General features: G+C 42.3%; 1 protein-coding gene across 1 annotated transcript; it reads right to left on the reverse strand.

Moving 5' to 3' along the window:
• Positions 1 to 5,177: 5,177 nt before the first annotated feature.
• col1a2 (collagen, type I, alpha 2) lies at positions 5,178 to 22,160 on the reverse strand. The gene is made up of 50 exons (XM_053863759.1): positions 21,957 to 22,160; positions 20,761 to 20,765; positions 19,968 to 19,994; positions 19,528 to 19,611; positions 19,114 to 19,170; positions 18,939 to 18,983; positions 18,808 to 18,861; positions 18,673 to 18,726; positions 18,503 to 18,556; positions 18,370 to 18,423; positions 18,203 to 18,256; positions 18,068 to 18,112; positions 17,891 to 17,989; positions 17,740 to 17,793; positions 17,468 to 17,566; positions 17,285 to 17,329; positions 16,962 to 17,060; positions 16,828 to 16,881; positions 16,637 to 16,744; positions 16,511 to 16,564; positions 16,323 to 16,421; positions 15,011 to 15,064; positions 14,837 to 14,935; positions 14,712 to 14,765; positions 14,595 to 14,648; positions 14,462 to 14,515; positions 13,850 to 13,903; positions 13,150 to 13,194; positions 12,942 to 13,040; positions 11,279 to 11,386; positions 11,128 to 11,181; positions 10,998 to 11,051; positions 10,789 to 10,842; positions 10,657 to 10,710; positions 10,467 to 10,574; positions 10,302 to 10,355; positions 9,969 to 10,022; positions 9,147 to 9,308; positions 8,960 to 9,067; positions 8,635 to 8,742; positions 7,953 to 8,006; positions 7,770 to 7,877; positions 7,635 to 7,688; positions 7,452 to 7,559; positions 7,323 to 7,376; positions 7,145 to 7,252; positions 6,809 to 7,052; positions 6,542 to 6,726; positions 6,055 to 6,297; positions 5,178 to 5,598 (listed from the first exon to the last, which is right to left on the reverse strand). Exons 1-50 carry the CDS (start codon positions 22,024 to 22,026, stop codon positions 5,452 to 5,454), a joined length of 4,050 nt encoding a protein of 1,349 aa, XP_053719734.1. The 5' UTR covers positions 22,027 to 22,160; the 3' UTR covers positions 5,178 to 5,451.
• Positions 22,161 to 22,703: the final 543 nt, after the last annotated feature.

A 22,703-nucleotide genomic window follows, 5' to 3' on the forward strand; every position in this document is an offset into this window, starting at 1 on the left:
CCTCCTCTTCACTACAGCAGGTGCACGCGCTCCAGCCACTCTAGGTGCTTCGTGTGTGTGTATTAATGGTGTCGCGCTGCTGCAGCAACAGTTAAAATCTCATCTGTTCCATCCACTCTATTACGCCATCCACTCACTTGCCTATGAAGTGGTTCCGTCGTGCTTTTATTTCACTTTATTGACTGTATTTCTCCTTTAATCTCGTGTTATCTTCCCATTTCCCCCGATGCAACGATCTTTCACTTTCATATTTCTACTCAATTATCCCCATATTCATCGCGGAATCTCAAGGCTTTAGACGTTTTCTTGATTCAATTGTTATATGACCACTTCATGTTTTAACTTCTTCAGTCCTAGCTTTTTTTCAAATTCAGGAATAACATAGAATGAGTAATAACTATCATTCATCTCTGCTATTTGCGGACGATGTTGTTCTGCTGGCCTCATCGGACCGCGACCTTCATGCACTGGTCGCGGTCCGATGAGGCCCGGAGGTGCCGGGATGAGGATCAGCACCTCCAAGTCTGAGGCCATGGTGCTCGACTGGAATAAGGTGGTTTGCTCTCTCCGGGTCGGTGGAGAGTTCTTAGACGGGTTGGTGCTCCTCCACATTGAGAAGAACCAGCTGAGGTGTTCCGGGCATGTCCTACCTGGAGGAGACCCCAGGGAAGACCCAGGACTCGCTGGAGAGATGATGTCTCCAGTCTGGCCTGGGAACGCCTCGGGATCCCCCAGGAGGAGCTGGAGGAGGTTTGTGTGGATCGGGAAGTTTGGCCGTCCTTGCTCCGAATGCTGCCTCCGCGACCCGACCCCAGATAAGCGGCAGAAGAAGGTGAAGGTGAAGGAGTAATAACTATTATTTCTAACAATTAGATTTATATTTGATACTAATGCTGTTTCAATATGCTAAAATATGTCAGCGTGCCACATCAAATGAAGCTGGAGACTTTCTTCTACATGTACAGTGTATTAATTCCAAACAAAAAATGAATAGAATGTTCTATCCCGCTTTATTTTCCTGTGCGTTTATATTCTCTATTGTGTTCTCACTGAAGTAGCTGCCATGACGGTGCAGTAGTGTCCCTAAATGTGGCGAGTAGATCAATGTTTAAAATAAAAAAAAAGTCATCTACATAAGTGAATGAGCGTTTTGTTAAAATACGACATGAAAAAGAAGGAAATCTTGCTGCTTTTGGTAATTCTGACCAGCAGTCAGTATCTATATTTGACCTCCGGTTTGCACCTTACACAATATTTGCCGTGGATCTACTGCAGGGCAAACTAAACAGGGGCGTTGATAAGTGCACATTGACTCCTGCATACCAGCCTCATTGCATGAGTTTATTGGAGAAAATGCTTGCATCATTATTATCATAATATTATCATAATATACCAGTGGATCTACGACAGCTCAGTTTTCTGTGGGTTGCTCCAGAGAAGAAGACAGAAGTTGAGACTCCTGGAGAAGGTCCCAGTGAGTCTTGTCCAGTTGCCTTCTGGGCGAATCATCCGTGAGGTATTCTGAGCAGAGTACGTCTCTCAGATGACGTCAGAGAAGCTGGACTTGGTGGTGACAGGGACGTATGGCTCTCACTCAAAGAAATGGGATGGACGCTTATTACAATATGGTTTTCCTATAAGTTATCTGTGTTTTACAAAAATATGAAGACAATGAACCATAAATATCCCTAACACGAGAACAGCTAAAACTATATTCATAAAAGTGTGTTACTGTGTATGAAGAATGATTTGAATTTGTTGGAAATACACCTCCTGTGTACCTCCGCGCGTTTGTTTACTCGTGAGCAGAACTCTGGGTCAGCAACTACACCGGATTAGCCTTAGCAGAAGTCCGGTAGAGCGACAAAAAACTATCTGAGGTCTTGACCCTTTATACACAAAGGTTTCTCTACGTGGGCTCCGTCCTCGTCCGATTGGTCCTCCACTGTTGACGCCAGTCCTGGTCGCTGGCTCCCTCGTAACCATGGCAACGAACACAAGGCATGCGCCCCCATTCCGGACCCAGGTGGCTCTTATCAGGACCAGCTCCTTCCACCTCTGGAGAAGATGGTACTTCCCAGCCTCCTCCGTCTGACCTTGGACCCTCTAGTTCCAATGTTTGTTCCTCCAGTGTGGTTCACTCCTGTCTTTGAACTCCACCTGCAACTTCAAATTCTCACTCACACTCAGCCACATTCCTGCATCTGAAAATAACTTCTTTGTTAGTAGCACAAACAATGAATTATATTAATACTGTATAATAAATGCACAATTCCCATTAAATTACATTATTTTGATCGAACGGTCATTACATGATGATGTGGGATCAAAAACAAAATAGTTTAGGTGAAACAGTGAATGATAAAAATGGTAACTTAACAAACAGTAAATAAGCAAACATTTATGATAATGAGGAAATAAAGTAACAATAAATGACTGTATGAAATAAGAAAGCAATTCATGGTTGACTATATAATGTTGTCATGTACTGGTTGGCATACTATACAGTGAATAAACTGTGACAAGGGAAAATCCGTTGAAGAAAAAAGAATTTCTAATGCAATACGTTTGACTGGTTAAAATCCCGTGGAAGCTCCATGCCATGAGCAGATTTTCACCAGTGGAGGAGCAGAATGTGGCCGGAGCAGTTGGTTGACAAAGGAAAGAGCCACTTCCTTAGAGTCAGGAACAAAGCGATGATCCTTGAAGGCACGTCATGACTCAGTGGAACCAGATCTGCAGGTTTCAAACGTCCTCGGACAAAGGCACGAGAATAGAAAGCAACAAAAGGCGTTTGCAGATATTCATGATTCAAGTCAGACTGGAAAATTGGGGGGTTGGTTCTGCGTAATGAGACATGGCTTGGGGCCACTTAAACAGGTGATGAGATCCCTTCTTCAGCTTGACTTTCTTTCACTGGTGCCGATGAATGGAGGCTGACATCAGGGATCTTTGGACCAAATGTACTGTTCAACTTAATGGATAGTAACACAACTGTACCAGGAAATCATATCTTGCTTTGAACCACATTCATACCTCTGCTAGTCCTGGTCAGGTTCCCAATATCAATTCCTATTAGGATTTAAAGAGATCTCCTCACCTGCTTTTATTTATCTTCAACCCTTGGAAACCTTTTCATGAGATCAGTCGACATTTGCAAAGTTTTTGGATGATAGTAATTAGACATGTGAAGAAGTAAAACAGCCTCTCAACTGTTGACAGTAAAACTGTCAACAGTTGAGAGGCTGCTGTTAAAGATTAAAGGTCGTGGACGGAGGTGTAAGGCGTCACGGATGGAAATTCTGATTTACGATCTTTATCTTTATTGACAGATGTCACATGGCTCATATTTTTTATTGTACTTTCGATGTTTAACGACCGCGGGTGTGGTGGTTTGCGCCCAAACCATTTGGCATCTATAAATCTTGTCGTCTGATTCATCAGTTTTCCATTATCGGCCTTTTATTAAAAAACAAAATATTAAAATAAATTATTAAAATACTATTATTTTATTTTATATTTATTATATATATTTTTATATAATATATCTAACTTACTATTAAAAAGAAAAGATTAAGCTCTCATATTTTCAACGGTTATTCATGAAACGAACTGTAATGTAATTCCGCTGCCCCCTTCCGTTCAAAAGCGATACTGCAGCGGAAAGGACGAATCGAAAGGACGAGTTACAGGACTGTGTGCAAAACTCCAGATTTTACCTCGTCTGTTGTGAAACCCCCAAAAGACCTCTGCTGCCCTCTAAAGGCAGGTGAAAGTATTACAATTCCGCCTGAAAGCGTTCGGTCAAAACAGAGCGGGAGGAAAAGCATGGTCAATGATCATTTTTAAATTAAATAATAATCATTAAAATAAATAATTGAAATATATTCGTTTTACTTCAGTAGCTCTTTGAGCTCGCACGCTTTTTTTTTAATAACTTTTATCTTGTGTGTTCTATTAGTTGTAGTAGTATTCTGAATACTTTTTTTCCATTTTTTATATTGACAACATGTCAATGTCACGACATGATTTTGAAGCGATTACACGTTCATTCATTCATTTTAAAAAAATCATTTTTAGCTGAGTTAGAACAAAATGAGCCTTTTTTTTACTTGAATTAATTAATCTCACTTTTATTGGCTTTAACATTATAAGAATAATATTCTAAAACGTTTGATGTTAAATCTGTTAAACGTATTTGTACTTTTGAAATTCAGTTGCATGTAAAGCGATTAAAGAGGTAATATGCCGTTTACATAAGGAATATAAGCCTCGATCCAAATCACAGAAATTTATTTGGATGCAAAAGCTGTAATACGCGACAAGCAAAACGAGAGGATGCATATTTACAAGAAACAAAGCACTTTAGTAATCACACATTGGCATGGACATAGTGAACAGAATTTACTGTACATTCAAACCAGGATGTACTGTTGTCAGGGGAAGGGAGGGGGCTGCGAAACAAGACCAAATTCCACCGCATGAAGATGCACAGAGACATCGCCATTGAAACCAAAACTCTACTGACACATGTCAGCTGGTGTCGTTCATTCAGGAAAAGCACTTAAATCACCGAGTAGTGGGTTTTGGAACATTGGACATGCTTTATTTCAGAACTTTTCACAATTTATTTAAACATCTCACATATACAAAATAGGTACAATAGACTTTGTGGTGTCATTTTTTTGAGAGAAAGAGACAGAGGCCGTCTAAGAACCATTGTGAATTTGGGGAAGGGTGCGCTGCCAGTATGAACACTGTATGTGAGAAAACTGCAGAAAAAAAAAAAAAAAAAAACTAAACAAAAAAAGAGAACCAAATAAAGTAGGACAGAAGAAAAACCAGACATGAGATTTAAGAACATTCCACCTGCTTAAAGTGGGAGCGCATCAGGAGACGAGTGTACGACTCTTCGACTGTCAATGCAAAGTAATACAGTAAAAAGAGTGGTTTTGCTCCACAGCTGCATGTTAGCACCATAAAATCACCGCTTCAAGCAAATGAGCACCTTCCGATACGACGGGACTAAACTCGAAGCGTTTGAAGTCTGAACATCTCGGTTGTGGACCCAATAGCACTAGAAGTCGTGGCATGAGGTAGTTTAAACCTTATTTTCATGGAAATTGTGGTTTTAAACCTCCTCTTTGGAAGATATACAAAGACCACAAAGTGATGCATACTTTCAGCGTTTTTATTACACTTCTTTTATTTTTTACAAAAAGGATGACATGATGTCCTACAACAAGGTGTTTCCCCGCGTCCCTTTGGGTGTCTGTATTAATTTGCATTGCACAAATGCTTTGCTCAGTCCATTCAGTCCTCTCCGATTGGTGCCCATCTTAAGCAAGTGGATGCGCAGAGAGAAATCAGCATTAAAAAAACAGATAGAAGGGCAGAGATTTTTCATTTTTTCGTTCTTTCTCTCTTTTTTGGTGTTAATTTATCATGAGTCTATTTGAAACAGACTGGGCCAATGTCCAAACCAAACTCCTGATCAGCTCCACCAATGTCCATAGGTGCAATGTCGAGGATGGGAAGGCGAGATGGTTTATTTGTTCTGTACTCGATCACTGTCTTGCTCCATTGACCAGTGTGACTCTGCGGAGGGGTGAAGGAGAGCGTTAGGGTTGGTTTGCTCAAACTTATTTGACACTTCAACAGACGTCAAAATGACCCTGTAGTAACAAGAGCGGCCAGTTTTTCAGCTTCAATTCCACCTTTATAATAAGATAGGTTTGAAACCTTGACAGTCATTTAAGTATTTCTTTGTACATAGAAATGACCTCCAGTTCCTGAAATGTGCCACCTGGAATTCATGTTGAATTAGCAGCGTATGGGATTTACATTCCTGTGCACTGCAATATCTGGTTGAAAAAATGTTCAATTTAGACTTTAAAAAATCTTAATGCTTTTCTAAGAATCGACCAAAACATACAGTAGAAGGAGATATGGAGACACACTTGTATCGACTGTTATAATCCCAGGACTGACTCTTGTCCCGTTCCTGACTGACTGAAACCGAGACTATTGAGGGGGAAGTCAGCGAACACTCACAGTGCAGCCATCCTCCAGGACGGTGTAGGTGAAGCGGCTGTTGCCCTCAGCCCTCAGCTCAACATCGTTGGAGCCCAGGAGAGCCACCGCCTTCTTCATGGTGCCGCTGTTGGCATCCACGTAGGCGACGCTGTTCTTGCAGTGGTAGGTGATGTTCTGGCTGGCCTGGTTGGACAGGAGGCGCATGAAAGCCAGCTGAGTGGCCATGCTCTGGGGGCTGAGTGTGGCGTCGTTGTAGGTAAACTGTAAAAAAAAAAAAAAAAAAAAATGATGCAAGAAATATGAATATTGCGCACATGAAACCTACACTTTTTGTGAAGTTGTAAAGTTGTCTCTGGGCAATTCAACAGAGGAAGATGCCCATGAATGACCAAGCTGCTTGCACTCTACTAAGTCAAACTTACAAGTAAACATTTGATGCCTAAGGTGTCTTTTCTCCACGAAGAGCAGCGTGATGAGCAGCTTACTGGTCTCTCTAAACACTCACCTCGGTTCCACCATTGATGGTCTCTCCGAACCAGACGTGCCTCTTGTCCTCTGTGCTTCTGTACCAGTTCTTCTTGGCAATGCTGGCAGGGTGGGCGAAGACGCAGGTCTCACGGGTGTCAAAGTTGCAGAAGACCTTGATGGCATCATTGATGCATCCCTGGTTGGGGTCGATGTAGTAGTATCCTGCAGGACACAACAAGCTTGACCGCTGCTCGGCCTCTCTGACAATCTGACAGAAACGTTTGCTTTGACTCCTTCCACCTACCGCTGCTCCACTCGGGGTGGCTGAGCTTGATGTCACGGCATGTGCGAGCAGGGTTCTTCCTGGATCCCTCGGGGGTAAGCAGGTTCTCAATCTGGGTGTTGAGGGACTTGATGGTGGCATCAACCTCAAAGTCCTTGGCTCTCAGGGCAGGCTGGTCAGCTCTGTACTCATCATATCCAGACACATCGTATCCACCACCAGCGGGGCCGGGAGGTCCAGGGAGACCAGGAGATCCAGGGGGACCCTGAGTCGAAAGAAAGCGGCAATGCTCTTGTAAACTTTGAGCTTTTCTTTACAAAAAACGATTAGAATGTTTTCTGACGTTTCTTTACTTACAGAAGGTCCAACTTGTCCAGGGGGACCACGAGCACCAGGGCTACCGATAGGTCCGTGGGAACCAGCTCTACCATCCTTACCAGGAGGTCCGTGAGGTCCAGCAGGGCCCTGAGGATGACATCCAGACATAAGGTTTAGAGCCATCATAAAACAGGACGTGTCGGTGTCGTGTACTCACTCTAGGTCCAGCAGGTCCGTTTTGGCCAGCAGGTCCAGTATCACCAGAGGGACCCTAAGTGGGGTAAGTTTCAGTCGTAAGTTTCAGGCTCAAATTATACTGTGTCTCAGTACGTATGTAGCTACTTACAGAAGGTCCTGGCATTCCCTGGAGACCAGGATGTCCACGGAGACCCTTCATTCCTCTCTCTCCCTTCTCTCCAGCAACTCCCTTCTCACCACGGCCTCCAGCGGGTCCCTGAGAAAAAGGAATCACACGTGTTCATATTTGAGAATCTATTGAAAAAAGAAAAGAGTTCTAAATGATACTCACAGCAGCACCTCTGGCTCCAGCGGGTCCAACAGGTCCAGAAGGTCCACCAGCACCCTACAATGATATTTGGAATGGAAGTTGAGCCGTCATCTATCTCACAAAGGAAAGATGGAGTTGCGTCTCCGTCAAACTTACAGACTCTCCACGGTTTCCGGGTCTGCCAGCCTGTCCGCTGGGTCCAGCAGGGCCGGGGGATCCAGCAACTCCCATGGAACCAGCGGGTCCAGGCTCACCACGGTCTCCCTAAACATGACAAGTTACCGGTTACTAATCTGACCCCAACAATGTCAGATCCATTCAGTGTGAGACTGGCTGTACCTTGAATCCAGCAATACCGGGACGGCCAGGGGGTCCATCGTTGCCAGGGCTACCCTGTGTATGAGAAGCAACATGGTGATGTTTTTGCAGCTGTTTGAAATAAATATAGTGTAGAGTTCACAATAAAACCAGCATGAACTTTTGTTCTGATTCATGACTGTACATTTTAGATGATAATGTACAATATTAGACATAATAAAACATGTCACATCAGCATCATCATCAAATATATATTTATTTATCTTAGAAATGGAAGAACTAGCATTGAAATTCATTATATTGTTAGTTTCTTTGCAAACTGATTATTTAAAAAATAAGAAATAAAAAAAAAATCTGCTGTAAACACTACCAACTGACACCCCTATGTAACTAATGTCTTTTTAATCTCTATACTTTTCCTTGTAAATGGAGATTTCAGGATTTTCGGCATACTAAAATACAGTATAGTAATGTCAGGACGTATATTTTGGGTTTGGGGTATAAAAATGTTCAAAGATGAAATAGGCTTTGTACTGCACAATAGTATGAACCTCTTTCAAATATAATAATTGTTCAGTTGACAACAAGATGTGGTGCCTTGGTCTGTAAACATTCTCGGATTTAATATTCATCTAAAAAAAAAAAACGCTTCAAAATAAATGGTTATAAAAAAGGTACAACAGCTTTATCAGTGATAGCTTACCTCACGTCCAGCCTCACCCTGAGGTCCGGTCATACCAGGCAGACCGATGTTGCCCGGAGGACCACGGGCTCCAGGGGCACCAGTAGGTCCAACTCTACCAGTCTCTCCCTGTCACGAAAGAGAACAACTGTCAGTGACAAGTGACTTGATGAGAACGACAAGATGGGAGTCGGTGCAAACCAGGCTTCCTACACACTCACTTAAGCCAGTAAACACATCAATGGGACTTAGTGGTCAAGTCTTATGCTAGATATTTTTCAAAACATCTCAGTAATGTTCAAGTCATTTTCTGTGGTAGTGACTTTTAGAATTGCTCAGTACTTACAGATGCACCAGCACCACCAGGGATACCGCGATCTCCTCGAGCACCAGGCAGACCAACGTATCCTTGAAGACCGAGAGGGCCAGAAGAGCCAGGAGCACCAGGAGGTCCCTAAATGCAGACACAGAAGACATGAAAAAAAATCTATGTATTTAAACCATACTCAGTGATAACAGTGGTCCAAACTTACAGCAGGTCCAGATTCACCAGAGGGTCCCTTGTCTCCAGGTGCACCAGGAGGTCCAGAGATACCCTGCTCTCCAGGAGGGCCGGCGACACCGGCATCACCACGAGCACCACGAGGACCGTCCTTACCAGCGGGACCAGCTGGTCCAGGAGGACCAACGATACCCTTGGTTGAAAAGAGATCAGTAGTCAGATATACACGATGGGATGCATGTCACACTGCACTGCCATGTGCTCATCTCCTCATTATACTAACCACACTACCAGAGACAAACGATTCCATAAAATGCTATGAGAAAAAGGTGAAATAAGTAAATAACTATTAAATACTATAACTATTTATTAGGCTTTTCTAGTGAGTAATTTCGATAAGGTTTATTTAGTTACAATAAACACAATAATTAAACTGACATGATGAATTCAAAACACTCAATTTAAATAGAGAGGAGTTGCATCTACCCGACTTATATCTCCAAATACCATTTCAGTGATGCTGATTTTTTAAAATCCACTCAAGCATGCTGTCACAAACACTTGAGCCAACGGTAATAAGGCTTCAGGAGGAATGTCTCAGAAGGTCTGCTTTTAACTGCAGTGTGAGAACACTTTTGAGAAGCGTTTGTTTTTTGCGTTCAACAAAATGCCTTGATTCGATTGGCACTATCTACATTTTGGCTTGTTTAGAACAGACAGTTGAGTCCAGCTCAGTGCAACACAAATGGGGTCACTACTCCAAATAAAAAACTCCATCCTGTAAACTTTATAACAAAAAATAACCGGACACTCTGGTGCAGTTAATATGGGGGGAAAAAAGGGATGTACTCACAGCGGGACCAGCGGTGCCCATCCTGCCAGCAGAGCCAGGGAAACCAGTCAGACCCTGACATCAGACAGAAGTGGTTACAGTCAAACCCAGCATGAGAAGAGCAGCCAGAGAGGTGAGAAATACATAACTAACTGGGGGTTATGGTGGTTGCTTATTATTATCCTTTCTCCACACACATTAAGAATTGATTTATTTACTGAAAAGCTACCTTCACATCACATTATCAGGCTCGAAATTCGGATCAGGCTTTTGCCTTCATTCAAGAGTTAAGACGTTTAGCATCAAGCTTGAGCCTCTAAAGTATTTCGACAGGATAAACATGGCTTTACTTACAGGAGGACCATTTTCTCCACGGCCACCAGCGGGTCCAGCAGGGCCAGCGGGTCCCTGTGCAAAATTCAAAATGGATGCATTTTAGCATTATAGCATTTTTCACTGATTCACAGACTGCTTCATGTTTTCATATTTAATATGCTGTTGAAGCGATGAAGTACTCACAGCGGGTCCAGATTGTCCAGCGGGTCCAGCAGGGCCACTGGGTCCAACTTCTCCCTTGACTCCAGCAGGTCCACGCTCTCCTCTAGCGCCGGGCTGACCATCGGCACCCTGTGGTAGCACAACAGGCCGGGATCAATATGTGGCTGATGTGCACCTGTCGTGCTCAGCAACATGAGAAAGATTTGCTCACAGGGGGTCCAGCGAATCCGGCAGGTCCGGCGGGTCCGACCTCTCCACGCTCTCCCTGTAGGGGAGGTAATTCATTCACATTAGTGACATCACGCTCACCAAAACTTGGCGTCTTAGATGTACCACTGCTTACAGAAGATCCACGGGGTCCAGCGGGTCCGGGAGGTCCGAATGATCCACTCTCACCCTAGATAGAAATGACTGGTCACTTGATGGATCTCAGAAAATATTTTCAACCTTGTGCTAAATGGAATATTGATGCTGAAAAATATAATATTACAGGGTAACAGAGGTTGTGTAGTAGATATATGCTCCTGTTGGTGGGAATTCTGCAGCAGATACCTTATCTCCGTTGGCTCCAGTTGGTCCTGGGGGTCCGGCGGGTCCAGGCAGACCCTAAAAATCACAAGATCGTTAGAAAACACCTATTCTTGTTTTTGCCACTCTAGCATGTATCTAATGAAAAACCTACACGGGCACCATCTCTGCCAGCGTTGCCGTCAGGGCCTTTGTGTCCAACCTCTCCCTGTAAGATGGGGAGAACGTTACAAGACAGGAAGGTGCTGTTAATGCACCACTTTCACATATACAAAATATAGATCTTTTTAGAGGAAGCCACTCGCCTTCTCTCCCTTGGGTCCTGGGGTACCAGCAGCTCCACGCTCTCCGGGCATTCCACCGGGTCCCTGATGTCCAGCAGCACCAGCAGCTCCAGCAGGTCCGGGTTCTCCCTGAGGTCAGACAACAATCCCGCTGATGAGAAGCTTGAGAGAACCATCACACAAGATGCAAATGATACTAATGCTCATCCAGAAATAGAAAAAACTATATTAAATATCCAAATCGAGCATGTGTATTTATTTTACCAAGACATTTATCACTGATCAAGAATGGTATTGTTGAGTCAGTATCTCTATATCACATTATTCTAACATCACACAGCATCACAGCAGCAAGCACATCTACGTTTTAGACAGAGCACAGTGCGACTGGTTGCAATGTAGTATCTGCTACACAGCAAGAAAATACGTCTAATGTGCAGCTGTAAGGGTCAGTAGATTAATCCAGTGTATGTCTCCCACATAACCAAAAATAACTAAAAATAACACTTTAGCTTAGTTATCTCAATAAATATGTCCCAGCATTTTTAATGTTTCAGGGATGAATTGTCCCCCTCTCATTATATTTTATCAAGGTCTTTAAAAATATATATTAAATAATTCATTTAGTGAACAAATAATTTCTGTAAGACACACAAGTTCTGCAGATTAGTTCTGCAAAAAACGTTTTTGCATTTTTATGTTTCTTTCACACACTGTTTAAGAAAGGGAAGACAAATAAAATACTCATCTTCACTTTTCTGACAAAGCACTGATGTAACAATTCTCATGTAATATTCATTGCTGTTTAGTGTCCTCATTTTGTCACAAACTATGAGTTGAATGCCTAATGCTCCAATTTATACTTATGTTCACAGCGTGATAATTAAAAATGCAAAGTTTTCTGGGAAAAAAACATTAGCAAAGAGATTATTGTGATGTCAAAAATGTATAGGAAAAAAGGGCAGCATAAACGAAGAGGTCTGTCGCATATAAATTTTTTTTTGGTTGTACACCATCTAATAAGTATTTATCTGATATTTATTCATTTTTGGACATATAGTTTTTGTTTTTGGAAACCGAAGGCCTCAGACCGAAGTGCCGTTGCCATAATATAGTGATATGTTTTTGTGCAATGGCAATAAAGAAAGTCTGAGTCTAAATATGAAAGAACAGCCACTTGCAGACACACAAAATACAATAATTTATATATATATATATATATATAAAATTACATTATAGAATTCTAAGCAGAAATACAAATAAAGATGACATTTTTAACCCCACAAATAATCATACTTAAATGATCATTTTTTTAGTCAGATAGCATTTATTCTGCTTCTGTTTTATATTTATTGTGCTTTACGCCGTCTTTTAATCTGTGTCATGTTTAATTGTTTTAATTTTGTTAAGCAATTTGTGACATGGTATTAAGGGTGTTATACAGCATTATTTATTATTATTGTTTAGTTATTTATTTTACAGTCACAAACGGATGACCATTTCCATCGTACTATTCATAACAATAAACACCAGGGAGTGGGGGTAGGCTAAATGCTAATGCTAGCTTGCATCTTGTGTGTAGTTCAGCCCACTCTGATGGTTCCAGTCCATCTTTAACTGTTTCTCGCTAGTTTCAGTTATGCAATAGAAGAGAGTTTGGACAATCATGTCAGTTTCAGTGTACCTTGCCACCATCGGTACCCGCAGGTCCAGCGGGTCCACGAGATCCCATTGGTCCCTGAGGTCCAGCAGGACCGGCAGAACCGGGGTTACCACGCTCTCCCTGTCAGAAGATAAAGATCCAGTCAGCCAAAGATAACTGTGTCCTGCACACTGCTGATTTCATGAATTTAATGTGTAAGTTCTTATTAAAAATAGAAAGAGAAACCTACCTTAACTCCAGCAGGGCCAGCGACTCCCTGGTCTCCAGGGATACCCTGTAGAACAAAATAGGAAATGGTCAGTGGATGGCCGGCAAGGAAACAGGTGTCAGAAAAAACTCTAAATAATAACAATAATAATAATAATAATAATAATAAATATGCAGGATCCATTAAGTGTAAAAGTCTTACTTTAACAGAAAAAAAACAACAAAAACAAAAAAAGGAAAATTATTAGTATAGAATGAGCATTTAAATAAGAGGATAAACAAAAGAAACCTCCCTAATTCCAATACAGGTTCCAAATTAAATTAATATAAAGAGCAAATTCATGACCTGCAAACACAATATGCAATGCAAGACACAAAGGCGAAGAAGACAAACAGAACAGGCTTAATGCAGTCAAAATAACCTCTCCAAAATTCAAGCAACACTTCTAAACAATTAAGACTAAACTAAAAAAAAAAAAATTGACATTCGATTCTGTGCTAAAATATACAGGATCTCAAATTAGATTTTATTTATAGTTTACCAGAAAAACAAAAACACATCAACAAAACAATCAAATGCACAGCAAATGCAAAAATGCACATACAAATAAACATGCATTTATAGGTAAACAAACACTCTTTACATGACATTTCTACTAAAAATATTGATATAAAATATACTTAGCATGGCACTAATATAATCTGTGTGCTGTAAGACTTACTCTCTCTCCAGGCTTGCCGGCCTCTCCAGCGCCTCCAGCGGGTCCAGGCAGACCCTAAAAACACCAATGATCTACATTTTATTCCATGAAAACAAGAGCTAAATCCAAGTCATCCCACATTCATTGAATACAAGGTGGAACGTGCATCTTTGCTGCCACTAATTTTCAGTGCTGACGTTATCTGTCAAATGTCTTTAGGGTTTGCTCAATATAAGCGAATAAGAAAGATAATTTTTAATCAATGAAAAACAAGTTTACAGTATACGCAATTGAGAAGAGGTGCCCTAAACATAAACCTGAACTTCACGTAGGTCTCAGAACAATTGTTTGTGACTTGTGTCAAAGGTTTTGGTTCAATCAATAAAAAGAGAAAATGCCAAAGTTGAATAACAATACAGGCATCATAGTTCTAATACTACTGAAAAAGGCAGATTTACTATTCAAAAAAACAAATCCATGATTGGTAAGATTTATTTTTCATGACCATAATTCAATATAAACAAACTAAACTACCAGATATGCAACACCCTTAGCAGCGTATTAAACTCCGGGGACTTATTTATTACATTTATTATTATTATACTCATTTTGATGAACTTGTGTATTTAATACCTGGAAGCCAGGAGCTCCAGAGGGTCCTTGCTCTCCCTTATCACCAGGACCACCCTGTGATACAAAAGCAGAGAGACGTTTGGTCAAGTAAAATCTCATTGCTGGTATTTGTGCACATACAAAACACACTCACGCTTGGTCCAACAGGTCCGGCAGGTCCGTTGTTGCCGTCAGGTCCAGGTGGTCCCTACACACAGAACCATTAGATACCCTGCAGTCGACCCGATATTCAAGCGTGCAGTTGACTTACTCTCAGTCCAGTGGGGCCAGTGCCTCCCTTCTCACCAGGCTTGCCTGCCTCGCCCTAGTTTAGGGTCAGATTAGGATCATCACTTCCAAATAACACGCCGAAGGAGTGCTTTTCTTTGGACTTACAGAAGGTCCTTTAGGTCCGGGGAAGCCAATGTTTCCAGGCTGACCTCTGGGTCCAGTTGGGCCAGGAGGACCGGTGCGTCCGTCTTGTCCGGCGGCGCCCTGGAGCAGGGGGCGGATGAGGCCAATGTGAAAGTGCACATTTCACAGACACTGTTACAGATGTATTTTACTTACAGCAGGTCCCTCCTTTCCTGGGGGTCCAGTGCTTCCGGGGCTTCCTGGCATACCCTGAAATATGGGAATGGATCAATAATGACACCATTGTAAATCATATTGCATCACAAACGTTCCCTTTTTTGAGTGATTGTAGGTATATAATAATTAAAACAGATTTATTTCTGCGTCATTGGTCAGGAGTCATTCTCAGGTTGTTTTTTCTTCTCTATTTCAAGATGGAGTGGCCAGAGAAAAACAAGGCAAGTGCAGTGGGATCAAACTCTAAGCGGGAAAACATCGATAATAAATGCATTTTATGATGATCACATTTTGTTTCTCAGCAACAAAAATACCAAAGTTGTGTTACCAAACTGATTCAATTCAGAAACTAATACTTGAAATCAATTTTTATATTTGATAAGAAATTATAGGAAGCCGGTTCATGTCTTTGTTTTGGATTTATTTATGTTTGTATTTTTATTTTGTCTTTAATTTTGAAGGAAAAAGTACTAAGTAACTTAGGGGGGGTCAGGTATTCATTCACAACATTCAGAACGTGCCATAAAATATCCAGTATTACACACAGGTGATTTACTTTGATCTGAATGTAGTGTTTCCATAATGGACATTTATATTGTCTGTATATTGTTTTTGTTGATTCATAATATTGTGTCAGAAAATATGAGTGTTTTCCATACTGCTGCATACTTTTAGTCAAAATTGCCTTATAGCAAATGTCAAATCAGGTTTTAATCCAATTCTAAAGTAGCCTTTCATTTCATGAAAAAAAAAACCAGTTTGGTCACATGTCTATATTCGATGGCTATTCATCATAATCAAAAAGCATGTATATTTATAATATACAGAATTCGGTGTACATGTCACACTCAGCTCCTCTGGCCATTCCTCTCCTCCTGCACACATCTCATATTTTCAACACAAACTAGACCTGATGACATCATCACAAAGAGCCAGAAAGCTCCTGCAGAAACACGAGGTTGATCCAGCCTTGTTTTCTTTTCATCTCTTACATGTCCATCTATAAAGGCAGGTGCACTTTTGCGTCTGGATTGTAGCTGACAGCATCTGATGGATTAGCCTTCTGAATTCTCATGACTTCTTTCATTTTTTGTACTTTTGACAAGGCTTGGGTCATAACTAGCAAGCTATTGAATGGCAGGTGTGGAGGGGACGTCCACGGAGCAGGAAGGAGTCACTGAGTGTGTTTCTTCCTGAGTTTGGATCTGTTCTGCTATTGTTGCGACTTGTACAGTGAATCAGAAGTTGCATTACAGAAGGGTTCTGCTTATACGTAGTCACAGTAACTCACCCTAAGACCAGCAGGACCGGGCTCACCAGCACGACCAGCATCTCCAGGGGGTCCACGGGGTCCACCAGAGCCAGTGGCACCACGGGCGCCAGGCATGCCCTGTGTGATGTAAACAAGACAGGATCAGCAAGTCGCCTTTGATTTGAAGCTCATACATAAGTTCATACATATCCCAAGAAAACACTTACAATAGGTCCGGTTCTTCCCTCAGAACCAGGCATTCCACGGCTGCCAGGAGCGCCCTGCAGGTGACATGAGTCAGTTAAAAACTCCCGAATTATAGCCGAGGCCTGGGATTATTGACCAGCACTCACTCTTGCTCCACGGTTTCCAGCTGGGCCAGTGGCACCGGGCTCACCAGAATTTCCACGTTTGCCCTCCTCACCCTGAGGTCCGGGGGGTCCAGCAGGTCCAGAGTTACCCTGAAGAAGAAAGAGGATTTTAAACTACACTTATCCACAAGAAAACCAGACTCTTAGTCAGCGAAAGTATCATAGAATCTTACGGGCTCTCCCTTGGGTCCGGTATCTCCCTTCACTCCCTGAATGCCAGGATCTCCCTAAAAACACAGAGCGATGGCGTCAGTAAATAGAAGAGGATTTCCACCAGGGAAATGTGAGTACATCGAGGTGAACTTACAGACAGGCCTCTGGGACCAGCAGCACCCTGAGGTCCCTGAGGTCCAGGACCTCCTCTTGGTCCGGGGAAACCAGGAGCACCAGCAATTCCAGGAACACCCTACAGCGGAGAAACACGACCAGGTAAGCTTGTGTGAGCAAATGACCATCGCATGATGCCATAGACAATATTGAGGTCGACTTGAGATTAGAAATTGGGGAACATTTTTATTTCAGATATATCTAGTTACACATTGATGTGCAATTTGTGCTTTAAAACAGGTTTTATGTTTAAGAATATTAGCAGAAATGAAGTTGAATGACTGAACAATTGCAAGTACTTACAGCAGCTCCCTTGGCTCCGTTCAGACCATTGGCACCAGGGTTACCCTAAAAAGGTAGTTAACACAGTCACCATGAGAATACATGTAGTACATCGCTAGTGGCGCTTGGAAAAGATGGAAACAGATAACTTTTCTTTAATGCTAATAATCTTGCTCCTATTTTTGAAGGTTTGTTTCTACTTACAGGGGGACCAACGGGACCGACAGCACCATTGGGACCAGGCTCTCCTCTAGCTCCCTGAGGTCCAGATGGGCCAGTAGCACCAGCAGGTCCAATCTCTCCCTGGAAAAGAGCAAAGACATTTTGTGGATGGTTGACAGGAAGAATCATTGATGAGAATGTAAACAAACAAGTCATTCATTTTGTTTAAGTTCAATTCGATTTGTAAATGTTGCACCCATGGAATTATTATTATTGTTTTTGTTCAACGCAATATATAGCAACTTCAGACTTACCTTGGGTCCAGGACCGCCTGGGAAGCCAGGGGGACCAGCAGCACCATTGGGACCCTGTGAAGAGTTGCCAAGTTAGCATACATTCAAAAAGACAAAGACAAATGTGAAAAAAATTCAATGTTTTGTTATAGACGTTCTGAGTTCAACATACAGCAGGGCCAGCAGGTCCAGTATTGCCATCAGCACCACGGGCACCAGCAGGGCCAGCAGGGCCAGCACGACCTCTCTCACCGGGCATACCGCGAGCTCCCTATGTGGAAAAACCAGAGGCTAAGTCCACTTCAAGTCAGATACTTATACAACTTGACAAATCGAATCGGAGACTTACAGCGAGTCCAGGACTTCCAGCAGCGCCATGAGCACCAGTTTCACCCTGGTTGTTTTAAAACACAACATATCATTGAATATATATTTGATAACTTATATTCAATTTTTCTGAGTGAAAAAGATGAATCCACTTTACCTTGACACCAGCACCGCCAGGCTCTCCCTTACGTCCATCGATACCATTGTAACCCTGAAATAGAGAAGTGATGTCAGGAGAGAGATAATGGCAGTGAACACAGACCCATATAAAACTATTATATAAAAGGAAGCTCTGTTCATGTTCAATCTCTTGCTGGTACTTACTCTGTGTCCCTTCATTCCTGGAAGTCCAGGGGTTCCGGGGAATCCACGAGCTCCCTGCAACGGGAAAGATATCGTTTAATTTTCCGGTCTTTTTTGAGTTATTTGGTTGTAAACTTCCAGGCTGGAAACACACCTGAACGCCAGGGGTTCCTCTGTCTCCAGGCTTGCCAGGTCTGCCATTGTTGCCCTGTAGCAGAACACAACAGCCTCACAAAACTGCACAAACAATGAGCCCAAGTAACTTGTGTTCACCCAAGACACATAAGTAGAATCAAAAATAAATGAATCGGCTCATATACTTACATCGTCGCCAGATTTGCCAGGAGGTCCAGGGGGTCCACGGGGACCGAGAGGGCCCTAAGTGACAGAAAGCACGTATATTTGTAACTTTATTTGTAAAAAATATTTAAATAAATGAATAAAAAAGAGTGATCTTACGGTCTGACCAGGCTCTCCGGGCTCACCAGGGTGTCCAGTGTGGCCTTGAGCACCCTGTAGAGGAAAACAATAATTGGTAAAGCTGCATTTGGCTAAAACATATTCAACACTGAATATAAACAAAAACTTACAGGGGGTCCGGGAGGTCCAGGAGGTCCTCTTGGGCCCATCAGACCCTGAAAAGAAGAATAAGGTCACCTCAGACATCAAAATCAGACAATAAAAAAAGCTATAACAATTTATAAATCTTCAATCTATTAATGTCCATATATTACCCTAACTATGTGTGACATGCCGGGGGCTTACCGCGGGTCCAGGGCCGGGATCGGGAGCTTTGGCACCATCATACTGAGCAGCGAAGTTCTGTTACACAAGAAAAGGTCTTAATCTACTGAATATACCCACACAGACACTTATCTGGAACCACACATAACAGCGACAGCACATTTCACCAAGCACTGCAGAAGCACAAGCTAGCATGCTAGCCATTTAGCCTTGCACTAGCTTCGAAAAATACACTGAATTTGAGGATTTTAAAGCACTGTATAATACATACAATGAGACAGAGAAAGAGAGTAAATCATAAAAGTAAGACATTGTAAACAGGACTGTCATTTACGTTTGTAGCATGTTAGCAGCAGCAGGTGGAGACGTCATGGAGCTTTTTGTTATTATTAGTCAGTTTGATTGAGTTTAGGAAAAAATAATAGGTTTACTCACTCCTCCAAGTCCTGGGGCACCAGGTGGGCCAGGGGGTCCAGGGAGTCCGGGACTGCCATCCTTTCCGTCTGGGCCTTTGGGACCCTGCGTCGGACAGGTGTATAAGTTAACTATCACCGGTTGCTTTCATGATGTTCAGTTAGAGGTGCATATTTAACAATATAATCCATGTATTTGTAGTCAACACAACATGCACTAGAAGATAAATCAAATAATTTTTTTTGCAATCCTGAAAGCGTGGTTTTGCTAGTTAAAGGGGATCATAAGTTGCTAACGTAAACAAAGGGGTGGGGCTTATTAAGGTTCAAAGGTCAGGCCGAGTAAACAAACATGACACTGAATAATCATCCATGATATCAGAGCTTTTTTTAAATAAATATATAAATAAAACAGGACTGTAAATTACTATGTAAAAACGGTTCAAGAGATTTCCTGCTTACCCTGTCACCTCGAGGTCCTTTGGGTCCCTGTGAAAAGCAGCGCATCGTCAGCAGAAAGCATAAATCTAAGCATCAAGATCAAACCTAATGCTGGTTACTCTGAAATAATTACTCTTAGAACATAACTATTTGAACTCACACATGCTGAGCCACGTCATATATTCTCACTTATACTAATAATAATCATATTTAGCATTCAAGTTCACTCAGAAAAACATACACAAGGTGTCGCCACATTGGAACGCTCATGCAAAGGAAACAAAGTCATAGACAGTGGAAAGGATGCTTTTAAAACCTTCCTCCGAAGATGTCTGGAAAGTTGAAATGAAATACAACTATTGTAAAGTACTTAAAGAGTAATATTGAACGACAACTTCACCAAAGTGATTTGTTCATCTTCATTTGTTCATATTTGTCAAATTTAAACGTTATCTTTCAACTGCTGATTCCAGACCAGACCTCAGTTGCTTGACGTTAGTGTGAGGGGTTTCAATCTGACCCTGAGTCAGCTGCCCCTCTCTGCTATCCTCAGAATACATCCTTTGTGTCATGCCCCAAGAGTGCCCCAGCTCTGGAGGTTTTACCTTTCATTCACACATTTTTTAGCCAATGGCACACACTTTAGTTCGGGGACAGGAAGGAAGAAGGGTCTGAGAAATAACTTGGGAGCAAAAGGAACTCTGCCATCGTCGCTCATTCCTGCTAGAGTCTGCTCCAGAGGACTTTAAAAGAAGAAGGACAGAGGAGGAATGGACCAGGTAAAAGTAACATGACTGCATGCATGTGTACTAACCGCGTCTGTTGGATTGAGCAGATGGAGGAGAGACAGTCGAGGAAGGTTGGGGGGAGAAAAGGGAAAACTCCATTAGAACACAGTGGCATCAGCTTTACAGTGTTGGTACAATGATGTGAAGATGCAACTGGTTGCTCATCATAGACTGTGCTGTTGTCCCTGATCCCCTCAGGCCAGAGCTGGTGTCACGACGTCCTTTACAATGCATCAATTGCATGCCACTTAGAGGGAAAGTATTTGCATTGAAAAATCGATGATTTGGAACACAAAGTTAACTTCAATAAAAACTTCCAAATGCTTCAACTATGGTTGGTCATCAGGCCTTCCAGCAAACATCTACCAGATTTTCCTCCATGGCTAATCCTGGGCATGCAAGTTTTGATATGAACCATTGAATAAGTAATTATATTTTGGTTATTTATATGAGTTCAGTGATGCATTTAATTTCTGTTGCAGGCCCAAGTTCAAGGCAAATATTGTGAGGTTGGCTCTGACTCCTTACTTGCAATGTCAACTTTTAACCACGCAGCGACGCTCTTGAGCACAGCATGTGACGTTGAAGTTTTGATCCCATCGTTTGAGGTAATACACAGGAATATTTACGAACCGATTGGTGACTTGTTGAATGGATATTTAGCAATCTATTGGACATAACAGTATACGTTCAAATAATATATTAATTTTGTTGAATTCATTTGCTAAAATGTATTTGCTAAAATCAAGAACGCATGTTAAACTTTGCATTTATTCCACTCTTATAGTACTTAAAAAATGAGAAATGTTTGTTGTTGTGCCAAAAAAGGTCGTTCGCAACTACAGCCAGCAGGTGGCGCACTTGTCGGCTCTTGAACCGCACGCAACAGTCTGGATGCGCGAATGGAACAATGTGTCCAACGCCCCACAAACATTTATAAACGACCCTCGCGAGAAGCTCTAAATTCCCCTGCTTTATTGACTATATCTCCTCATATTCGTTTGCTAGACTTAATAATGACTACGCTCTAAACGGAAAACAAACTTTTTTTCGTAAAAAGTGAAAAAAAAAACTCTGAAAATCCTTGGAAAATGGAAGTGAAAAAATCCTTCTGCACGAGCTAAAATCCCAGTGAGGATGTAGGGTCCAGAGCTCCTCAAGCAGCGCGGGGGGAAATATCCATCAGAGCAGCCAAAGACAAAGAGCAGAGGCGAGAACTTACATTGACATGATGCTAGGTATGAAGTCACTGCAAGCAGCAACAGAATCCGGGTATCCACAAAGCTGAGCATGTCTACGCAGACATGCAGACTCCTTGTGCTGCTGTGCCCCTCTTTTCAAACCACCTTCAGGCAGGCATACAGTTGTGGTGACGCGAGTAACTCCAAACTGAGCAGAAGCCTGCAGCCGTGATGCTGGAACAATCAAGTCGCACCGGGCCTATTTATACGGCAGGAGGGTCTCTGGTCTGCGTGTCAGAAGTCGGCCCCCCGACCAATGAGGAGGCGGCTCTCCAGTCGCTCTGCTGCTCGCATCCAGTCATGTGCGCCCGCATCTCCACCAGAGCAGCGCGTTTGGCACAAAACTTTGGCGACGATGACGAGTGCAGCGTTTAATTAGATCCATTCTTCTGTGGACGTGGACAGAGGAGAGTCTTAAAGGAGGGAAGAAGAGACGCTCTCGTCTTTCCCTGCTCTCCCTCGAGCCGAACGCGCCACACTGTCAGCGCGTCTGTGGGAGACGTGAGATCCGGACCTTCCCCCGTTTGGATTTTGCTTTTAGGAGCAGAGTCAGACCTGGATTTGTTTCCCTTAACGTTTGTCGTTTCGACTTTCAGACCTTTTCGTTTGACTTATCACTTATTATTCATCAAAATCCGAACTCTGAATCTACAATCCTGCACTCGCTACTCTGTATTTCACTTGACTTTATTTGGGATTCTGTCTTCCTCAGCAAAACACTGAAATGT

Source organism: Synchiropus splendidus, chromosome 4, assembly GCF_027744825.2.
Source record: "Synchiropus splendidus isolate RoL2022-P1 chromosome 4, RoL_Sspl_1.0, whole genome shotgun sequence".
NCBI classification, from domain to species: domain Eukaryota; kingdom Metazoa; phylum Chordata; class Actinopteri; order Syngnathiformes; family Callionymidae; genus Synchiropus; species Synchiropus splendidus.

Bases quoted from the DNA above. Each gene is read 5' to 3' on its own strand.
- col1a2 (XM_053863759.1), bottom strand. From the start codon at position 22,026: ATGCTCAGCTTTGTGGATACCCGGATTCTGTTGCTGCTTGCAGTGACT. The intron at 18,984-19,113 runs GTAAGCCCCCGG...TCTTCTTTTCAG, and splicing joins ATCCCGGCCCTGGACCCGCG to GGTCTGATGGGCCCAAGAGG. The intron at 14,649-14,711 runs GTAAGTCAACTG...TTCTGTGTGTAG, and splicing joins CTGGCCCCACTGGACTGAGA to GGACCACCTGGACCTGACGG.